Genomic DNA, 10357 nt, shown 5'->3' on the forward strand with positions numbered 1-10357 from the left:
GACTAGGAGTTAGGATGCATCATGTGAGGGCTAGGGGGCTAGGAGTTAGGATGCATCATGTGAGGTTTTAGGGGGCTAGGAGTTAGGATGCATCATGTGAGGGCTAGGGGACTAGGAGTTAGGATGCATCATGTGAGGGCTAGGGGACTAGGAGTTAGGATGCATCATGTGAGGGCTAGGGGACTAGGAGTTAGGATGCATCATGTGAGGGCTAGGGGACTAGGAGTTAGGATGCATCATGTGAGGGCTAGGGGACTAGGAGTTAGGATGCATCATGAGGGCTAGGGGTAGGAGTTAGGATGCATCATGTGAGGGAGGGGACTAGGAGTTAGGATGCATCATGTGAGGGCTAGGGGACTAGGAGTTAGGATGCATCATGTGAGGGCTAGGGGACTAGGAGTTAGGATGCATCATGTGAGGGCTAGGGGATGAGGAGTTAGGATGCATCATGTGACGGCTAGGGGACTAGGAGTTAGGATGCATCATGTGAGGGCTAGGGGACTAGGAGTTAGGATGCATCATGTGAGGGCTAGGGGACTAGGAGTTAGGATGCATCATGTGAGGGCTAGGGGACTAGGAGTTAGGATGCATCATGTGAGGGCTAGGGGACTAGGAGTTAGGATGCATCATGTGAGGGCTTGGGGACGAGGAGTTAGGATGCATCATGTGAGGGCTAGGGGACTAGGAGTTAGGATGCATCATGTGAGGGCTTGGGGACGAGGAGTTAGGATGCATCATGTGAGGGCTAGGGGACTAGGAGTTAGGATGCATTCTGTCTGTTTGGATGTAGCAGTTAGCTTGCTAACGAGCTAGTGGTGCCTATGCAAGTTACACTTTTGAGTTAACCCTGACCTGTGTTCACTACAAACCCTAAACTCCAGGCCGAACTGACCACTACAGCTGCATTTTAAAACGGGGCTCGGCTGTGCTCTGTATAGGGCCTTGGAAAACATTTTATAGATCCCATTTTGATTTCCTCCTTTTTTTCTCATACCTCGGTGAGAGAGAGAGAGAGAGAGAGAGAGAAGGGGCGTTTCACAACCGGCTATAGTTTAGTTGCAGTAGGGAGTAGCGTGTTATGGCGACGCGCCCGGTTCCGTGACACCGGACCAATCAGATTGCGCGAATCCGAAAGTTTACCTTTTATGGCTCGAGCCGGGCATCTAACCGGGAGATAAAAACCACGCGCCCTCCGACTACCGGTTCACTTTGAGGCGCCGTCACACGCAGTTCGTGCGGGATTATATCATTTACCCTTGAAACACCCCCCTCCCAAAACCAAAAGGTAAGAATAACCTACATATTTCAAATATTTAATGGCGTTTGTTTTGTGTAACAGATACAAAGTAAACACGTATCTGTTTGCATATTTTAATTCATTTGAATCTGGTTTGTTATATAGTGGAGGACATGAACTAGAAGGCTGTTTGTATGATTATAGGGTAGAGTAAATTAACATTCAGTTTTTCAGTAATATGCATGGTTGATCAGGTTCACTAAATGTATTTACCAGGTTTGAAACATGTTGACTTTATAATGGACATCATGTTTAATTAATTGGGCGGATATGCAGGTGTGACTTGTTAGGTAATCAAGAACCGGCTTAACCACCATACAACAACCACCTACAGTAAATATATATATTTATTTTATCATGGTGTTAAACTGATATATTAGTTTTTTTTTACCAGCTGTTGGACCCCCCCCTCCCGGGCTAAAAGGGGGGTCTCAGGGAGTCTTTGTGTTGCGCTCTGCGGCTGTAGGTTCAGACCTAGTTTATCCTGCGCGGTAACATTAACGGATTTTTAACTACCACTCGACACAAATAGTTTTAACTTAAGACATTAAACTGACTTTATTTATTGGTATGTGTAGTACTTAAGGCCGTAGTTATTATAACCTGAGCGGTTATTCGGGAAACCGGTCCGGTCAGGAGGAGGGGGGGAGGACGACCTCGTCAGCAGTGACCAAGGCGTGGCCAGCAGGAAATGGCCTCTATAACCTGGCAGGTTTATTCACAACACTGGACTTGGCAGTAAACTAAATAATTATGTCTTCATTTTTTTTAGTCCCCTTCTTAGTGGTAAATCAGCTTTTGAATTTGAGTTATAGACTTGGGACTTCATATTGAGAAGGAGCGTTTTACATTTTATTAAGATGTTTATTTTCCATGTCATTAACGCATTAAAGTCAGATTTCCACGGTCGTCTTGTGTTTTTTGGGGAGTTTATAAAATGGCGGCCGGGGGGTTGAAATGCTACTTGGTAAGAGGGGAGTGGTCACATCCGGGTTTTTTTTTTTTTTAAAGGTTCCTATTCTCTGGTTGTGAACCGCCAAAAGGGCTGCTGAGAATCCCAAAACATGTCCTTATATGGTAATATCGAAAGAACGCAGCGCCACTCTCCTTTGTCTGGAGGGCGCAGTGCGGTTTCCACCTAGCGGTCAGAACGCGTCATTACAACCTGCCAGGAAGGCAGGACGTGTTGCGTCAAGTCGTCACAGGGCTCCATGCGGAAGTGTTTTTTAAGGGTGGCGCTGTGCGGAAGTGTTGAGGGTTATTACGAAGTTTTTTTTAACCCTCTTCTCAAACGTCTGTCTTTGTAGCCTTTGTTTTTGTTACATACGGTTTCTTTCTTTTTTTGCAGTTCAAAATGGAAGATGAAATCGCCGCACTGGTTGTTGACAACGGATCCGGTATGTGCAAAGCCGGATTCGCCGGAGATGACGCGCCTCGGGCTGTCTTCCCCTCCATCGTCGGTCGTCCCAGGCATCAGGTGAGGAACGATGGGTTTTTACCCGGAAATGGACCTGTTATCGCCAATGCCCAATGTAAACAAATCTCATGATGGGCCTTGGAACATTTTGAACTGTGAAAATTAGATATTGTTCTAGTTTGATTTGTCTGTTTTTAATATTAATTTGAGGCCTAGTGACAAGAATACATATGAACCATCCCATAGATCACATCCCTGAGAAGTGGCTACATACAACTAGCCTTATGCACCTCAATGCAGTCAGACTTAATATTGAGGACACTGCTAACTATATATATATTAAAAAAAAAAAATCTAGTTATGCTAGCGTCTGTATATGCTAACCCCATCAAGCTAGTAGTTGGTATGCTAGCCGTGTCCTAGCTAGCGTCTGTATATGCTAACCCTGTCCTGTTTCCAGGGAGTGATGGTTGGGATGGGCCAGAAGGACAGCTACGTGGGAGACGAGGCTCAGAGCAAGAGGGGTATCCTGACTCTGAAGTACCCCATCGAGCACGGCATCGTCACCAACTGGGACGACATGGAGAAGATCTGGCATCACACCTTCTACAACGAGCTGAGAGTGGCTCCAGAGGAGCACCCCGTCCTGCTCACCGAGGCCCCCCTCAACCCCAAAGCCAACAGGGAGAAGATGACCCAGGTATGTGTCACTTGCTCACCTCTACGGTTCCTTCTGCTCTTCAGTTCTGCCTTGTTTTTCCTCACGCTCCTCTTCCCCTCCTCCAGGCCCTATCTTCTGAAAGCTGATTTGTCTCATCTCTCTAGAAGCTCCAGGTCTTTCCTCCTTTCTGTGTTCTGCACCTTGCTGGCCTTACTGATGCCTGTTATGGCGTGTAGAGCTAGTGACTGCACTTTAATGATGACATTCATTCTAACAATAAGACAGCCCTCTGCTACCTGAGTTACCATAGCAACACTAATGCTACAGGGGGTCTGTTACGACCTGCAAGGCCCAGTGGGGATGACTGCTGTGTTTCTGAACGGGTTCTCCACTAACTTTACCCCTCGACTCACTAGCGCATGTTCTTCTGACTGTTGATCTCCAACCTTGACACTCATCCCTCTCTCTACTGTGGTCCTCCAGCACCTTGACACTCATCCCTCTCTGTGGTCCTCATCCCTCTCTACTGTGGTTTTATAGCACCTTGGCACTCGTCCCTCTCTACTGTGGTTTTATAGCACCTTGGCACTCAACCCTCTCTACTGTAGTCCTCTGACTCATCCCTCTCCTCTCGTCTCCAGATCATGTTTGAGACCTTCAACACCCCTGCCATGTACGTGGCCATCCAGGCCGTGTTGTCCCTGTACGCCTCTGGCCGTACCACCGGTATCGTCATGGACTCCGGTGACGGCGTGACCCACACAGTACCCATCTACGAGGGCTACGCTCTGCCCCACGCCATCCTGCGTCTGGATCTGGCCGGCCGCGACCTCACAGACTACCTGATGAAGATCCTGACGGAGCGCGGCTACAGCTTCACCACCACGGCCGAGAGGGAAATCGTACGAGACATCAAGGAGAAGCTGTGCTACGTGGCGCTGGACTTTGAGCAGGAGATGGGCACCGCTGCCTCCTCTTCCTCTCTGGAGAAGAGCTACGAGCTGCCTGACGGACAGGTCATCACCATCGGCAACGAGAGGTTCCGCTGCCCGGAGGCCCTCTTCCAGCCCTCCTTCCTCGGTGAGTTTTAAATAAACACTCAGAACGGTCATTCGCGGTCAGACGTGTCGTCGGCAGCAGTCTTGTGAGCACCGTAATGACGGCCATTTTGTCTCCTCTCTCTCCAGGTATGGAGTCTTGCGGTATCCACGAGACCACCTACAACTCCATCATGAAGTGTGACGTGGACATCCGTAAGGACCTGTACGCCAACACGGTGCTGTCCGGAGGAACCACCATGTACCCCGGCATCGCTGACAGGATGCAGAAGGAGATCACCTCTCTGGCCCCCTCCACCATGAAGATCAAGGTTAGAATCACTACAGTCAACTGTCTGGCCCTTTTATGAAGGCTACACAAGCACTACCAACTAGGACTAAATACCAGTCATCCAATCGAACTACTATTAGGCTTAGCTAGCAGTCCCTTATAAAGATCACTAACAGTTATTACATTAGTCTAACACTGTAAAAATCAACCGCTTCAGACCTTTAAACAGCAATGCATAACTTAGTATCCAGTAGACTGACCTGAAGTCCTGTCCCTTACCTTTAATTTAACCCTCTGCTTCCACCGTGTGGTCAGATGTTAGTACTGCAGTCTAACCCATGTTAATTTAACCCTCTGCTGCCACCGTGTGGTCAGATGTTAGTACTGCAGTCTAAACCCATGTTAATTTAACCCCACCGTGTGGTCAGATGTTAGTACTGCAGTCCAACCCATGTTAATTTAACCCTCCTCTCTCTCCAGATCATCGCCCCCCAGAGCGTAAATACTCCGTCTGGATTGGAGGCTCCATCCTGGCTTCTCTCTCCACCTTCCAGCAGATGTGGATCAGCAAGCAGGAGTACGACGAGTCTGGTCCCTCCATCGTCCACCGTAAATGCTTCTAAACAGACTGTACCCATCCCAAACGACCGACCCAGCCACCCGACTACCACTTCAGCTCTGCCACCAGACACACCACCCAGAGAGAGAGAGGGGGCCGCGGAGTGAGCCCAAAACCCAGCTTCTCAGTCTCATTGGCATGGCTTCTCTTATTTTGGCGCTTTTTTTTGACTCAGGATCTGTGGAAAAACAAAAATATACAACACAAAACTGGAACGGTGAAACAACGGATTAAAGGTTTTTAAGAGGTAAAAATATAAATGTAAGGACCCCTGAGATTCATGCAGCTGAGGACTTTTAAAACAACATGTACATTCTGCTTCTTTTTGAGTCATTCCAATTGTTTTACCAGGTATTTGCCTCTGTGAAGGCTGCCGGCTCGCGGCTCTCTGCCACAGCGTTCTGTAACATGGGGCAGTAATGGCTTGTATGTAAATTATGTCACAATGTCTGGTTTTTTTGTACTTGCAGCCTTAAGTCTTGGTCCTGTTCAATTTTTGTTTTTGTTTATGCAAATGAACCCGAGTGTGACCTCTGCTGGGGGAGGTCAGAGGTGATTAGGGTGCCAGAGGGACCAGTGGGGGGGGGGCCAACTTGTACACTGACTAAACTCCCAATAAAAGTGCACATGTGTTCCGACATCACTTCCTGTCTGAGACTCCCTTCCTGTACAGTTCACTGTTGTCTGGGTGGGGTGGCAGGAAGCTTCCGGGTCTAGGATTAAGCGGGTTGTAACGTGTTAATAGTGTGGGTTCCAGTCACATCAACATCCTGGTGCTTTCCTATGGCACAGCAACACTATGTTCTCTCAGAGCCTAAAGATAAACACAGTGGGAGACTGGATAAATATCAGCTAGCACCCGTGTTACATTACTAGCAATTTATTTAACTAGGCAAGTCTGGATAAGAACTAATTTTACAATAACACCTAGGAACGAACGGTGGGTTTTAAACTGCCTTCAGGGGCTGAAACACTAGACTGGCTCGGTGTGGGGATCATTGAATTAGAGCAGTGGGTCTCCATCCTGATCATCAGCTGCTTGGAGAGGAGAGAAATAACGGTCGCCAGCTTCATCTCATATGGCACCTCATCTCCCCTCCAACTCCACCGGGTCCTAAATGAAACATTTAAGTTTTCTGGATTTGGTTTCCCACTAAATAAAATTCATTTCAATACCTTTAAAGTTTAGAAGATTTGTAATTTCCCTTCAGACTAAAGGAGTACAGAATGTTCTGGACTGCTGCTCGTTCAATGGGAAAGTTTCCAAATAGTGCCGTTTCTGCCAGGTTAGTGTACTTTGCCGTTAACATTAAACTGGAAAGTACGTTTACCCACTGGTTTGGCTTGTTAAACCAATCCTGGTAACCAGGGATGGGATGTTGATTTGGCTGTGAGATTTAATGACGATGGTTAAAGTGCTTGTACTTTTCAGAATAGTTTGTGTCGCGCTGGTAGCTCACGATTAACCTGGAGACTCCTTATCACATGTTTTGACAGCAGAGTACATGCGTGAGTCTGAAGGTGTCCAACTCAACATGGTTCTGATGGTCGATATGACGGTCGGGCCACGTCCATCTCATATAGCCTGGGTACCAGTACCACGGTGCTTCAAAGTCCTGATTCTAAAGACCGATATTTTATTGGCAAACAATTCTAAAAACCTGTTTTCGCTTTGTCACTGGGGTCGATTGATGAGGAAAAAAACATCTAACGTAACGTGGGAAAAGTCGAGGGGTCTGAACTTCCATTAGACACTAAATAAAACGCATTTCTCTCTGTGCCTCTTCTGACCTTGAGTTTAAGCATGAGAATAGCATGTTGTTCACCCAATATTTGTTTGAGGTGGAGCTAGAATAAGGTATGTTCTTCATACTCTAACCTTGATTTAATTCCCTCATAATTCTACCACGTTACCGATCGAGGAAACCACGAGTCAGGTTTAGCGAGCCCTTCCGGTTCCAGGTCGGAAAAGCATTTTATTTATCAATATATTTTAAAGGCTTCCCGAACCGTTTTTTCTTATTCATACATACATTGATAACCGTACATTCGGTCTAGATAATTACAAGATCCGAGTATTTTTAAATCTACCAGTTGGTTTTGAAACGGAGACGAAAATTCATTTTCTGTCATCGATCTCTATATTGTGAATCCGTTCGTTCTTTCCATGTATTCTAGTGAGTCTGTGCACAAAATATATAATTAAAGGTACACCATATTTAAAGGGATGGCTTCAACTAAATGTACTTGAAACCTCCATATCTGTTGGCCATCCAATTGATTCAGATCGGGCAAGACAGCCGCACCTGCAGAGCGTGTTGATGGACATAATATGGTCAACAGCCTCGTATGAATACCAAACACTGAGAAGTGCGCAGGAAAAGCATGGATTCCTCTGTCGGGAGAGTTGCGCAAACCTGGATTGTACAATATATGCTCTAAAAAATAGATTTTAAAAATGACGTCAAGCTCTGTCAAATTGGTTGTTAATCATTGCTTAGACAGCCATAGATTGTCAAGCCGATGTAAATCAAAACTAGTAACTAGGCAATTGACAGTAAACCAGTAAGTGCGTACATTTTCAGATTTTTTATTTTTTTGTACTGGTCCTCCGTGGGAATCGAACACACAACCCCAGTGTTGCAAGAGCTATGAACCAACTGAGCCACGTCATCACAAACCACTATGACGTCTCAATGTACTCAATGACTGGGCTGGGCAAGTTAGCTCTTCTGTTGAATCTGACAGTTAATCTTAATGGTTGTACAGTCGTCTCAAATAAAACTGTGAAGGACCTCGGCGTTACTCTGGACCCTGATCTCTCTTTTGACGAACATATCAAGACTGTTTCAAGGACAGCTTTTTTCCATCTACGTAACATTGCAAAAATCAGAAACTTTCTGTCCAAAAATGATGCAGAAAAATTAATCCATGCTTTTGTCACTTCTAGATTAGACTACTGCAGTGCTCTACTTTCCGGCTACCCGGATAAAGCACTAAATAAACTTCAGTTAGTGCTAAATACGGCTGCTAGAATCCTGACTAGAACCAAAAAATGGATCATATTACTCCAGTGCTAGCCTCCCTACACTGGCTTCCTGTCAAAGCAAGGGCTGATTTCAAGGTTTTACTGCTAACCTACAAAGCATTACATGGGCTTGCTCCTACCCATCTCTCTGATTTGGTCCTGCCGTACATACCTACACGTACGCTACGGTCACAAGACGCAGGCCTCCTAATTGTCCCTAGAATTTCTAAGCAAACAGCTCGAGGCAGGGCTTTCTCCTATAGAGCTCCATTTTTATGGAATGATCTGCCTACCCATGTGAGAGACGCAGACTCGGTCTCAACCTTTGTCTTTACTGAAGACTCATCTCATCAGTGGGTCATATGATTGAGTGTAGTCTGGCCCAGGAGTGTGAAGGTGAACGGAAAGGCTCTGGAGCAACAAACCGCCCTTGCTGTCTCTGCCTGGCCGGTTCCCCTCTTTCCACTGGGATTCTCTGCCTCTAACCCTCTTTCAGGGGGTGAGTCACTGGCTTACTGGTGCTCTTTCATGCCGTCCCTGAGAGGGGTGGGTTGAGTCACTGATGTGATCTTCCTGTCTGGGTTGACTTAATATATTTAAATAGGTCATAATTAAACTTAATATATTTAAATAAATATTTAATTTGTTCATAATTAAACTGAATGTATTTAAATAAGTATTTAATTTGTTCATAATTCAACTTAATATATTTAAATATTTAATTTGTTCATAATTCAACTTAATATATTTAAATAAATATTTAATTTGTTCATAATTCAACTTAATATATTTAAATAAATATTTAATTTGTTCAAAATTAAACTGAATGTATTTAAATAAATATTTAATTTGTTCATAATTAAACTGAATGTATTTAAATAAATATTTAATTTGTTCATAATTCAACTTAATATATTTAAATAAATATTTAATTTGTTCATAATTTAACTTAATATATTTAAATAAATATTTGATTTGTTCATAATTAAAAACGTAATATATTTAAATAAGTATTTAATTTATTCATAATTAAACAACTAAATTTTTTTTGTTGCCAAAGTAGAGATGCTGAACATTTTCTTTCTTTCTCCCCAAGCTACAGACTTATATATATATACTATAACACTACTATATAGCGTTCAGCTGATACTAGTAACGCTACAAATTTCACTACAGACATATATATATATATACACACTGTAACACTACTCTATATTGTTCAGCTGATACTAGTAACGCTACAAATTTCACTACAGACTTATATATATATATACTATAACACTACTATATATCTTATATATACAGTGGGGCAAAAAAGTATTTAGTCAGCCATCAATTGTGCAAGTTCTCCCACTTAAAAAGATTAGAGAGGCCTGTAATGTTCATCATAGGTACACTTGACAGACAAAATGAGAAGAAAAAAAATCCAGAAAATCGCATTGTAGAATTTATAAATTAATTTATTTGCAAATGATGGTGGAAAATAAGTATTTGGTGTACCGTTGCTATGGCTACACCTCCTGGGTGGTTTCTCCTTTCGTTGCTATGGTTACACCTCTTGGGTGGTTTCTCCTTTTCCTCTCCAGAACATGGGGTGTTCCGATCAGAGGAGTTAGCAGGATGACGTGGCTCAGTCGGTAGAGCATGGCGCTTGCAACGCCAAGCGTCGTGGGTTCGTTTCCCACTGGGGCCACCCATATGCAAAAGTAGTGGCCCCAGCCGACTTGTAAGTCGCTTTGGACAAAAGCGTCTGCTAAATGGGATATATATATATATATTCCTGTAACTGGCCAACTGTATACCGTTGCTATGGTTACACCTCTTGGGTGGTTTCTCCTTTCGTTGCTATGGTGAGTTAGCAGGATGACACGTTAGTTATTCCTGTAAAGTGCCAAGGACTGTATTTCTATGGTCCTTCATGCATGAATCTGTCTGAAGGCGAGTAGATGTCGCTATTTATGAACTATTGCCGTGGCGCTAAGGTTTCCTTAATATGAAGAGAGAAA

The 10357-nt window shown here is 44.3% G+C and overlaps 1 protein-coding gene across 2 annotated transcripts; it reads left to right on the plus strand.

Annotated features, from left to right (window-relative positions):
* The first annotated feature begins 1176 nt into the window (after nt 1-1176).
* Nucleotides 1177-5966, plus strand: LOC135538760 (actin, cytoplasmic 1-like). Of its 2 annotated transcripts, XM_064964667.1 has the most exons (6): nt 1177-1285; nt 2646-2774; nt 3175-3414; nt 4017-4455; nt 4563-4744; nt 5185-5966. In XM_064964667.1, exons 2-6 carry the CDS (start codon nt 2652-2654, stop codon nt 5428-5430), a joined length of 1230 nt encoding a protein of 409 aa, XP_064820739.1. In that variant the 5' UTR covers nt 1177-1285; nt 2646-2651; the 3' UTR covers nt 5431-5966. The 2 variants fall into 2 exon arrangements, with proteins under 2 accessions (XP_064820739.1, XP_064820740.1); XM_064964668.1 differs by lacking the exon at nt 1177-1285 and having other exon boundaries at nt 4563-4766.
* The last annotated feature ends 4391 nt before the right edge of the window (nt 5967-10357 follow it).

Source organism: Oncorhynchus masou, unplaced genomic scaffold (assembly GCF_036934945.1).
Source record: "Oncorhynchus masou masou isolate Uvic2021 unplaced genomic scaffold, UVic_Omas_1.1 unplaced_scaffold_181, whole genome shotgun sequence".
Taxonomy (NCBI): Eukaryota; Metazoa; Chordata; class Actinopteri; order Salmoniformes; family Salmonidae; genus Oncorhynchus; species Oncorhynchus masou.

What these genes read in the sequence shown, in the direction of transcription:
- LOC135538760 (XM_064964667.1), top strand. Translation starts at nt 2,652, where the DNA reads ATGGAAGATGAAATCGCCGCACTGGTTGTTGACAACGGATCCGGTATG. An exon ending in TCGGTCGTCCCAGGCATCAG is followed by an intron (nt 2,775 to 3,174) that starts GTGAGGAACGAT and finishes TCCTGTTTCCAG; the next exon opens with GGAGTGATGGTTGGGATGGG. An exon ending in CTTCCAGCCCTCCTTCCTCG is followed by an intron (nt 4,456 to 4,562) that starts GTGAGTTTTAAA and finishes CTCTCTCTCCAG; the next exon opens with GTATGGAGTCTTGCGGTATC.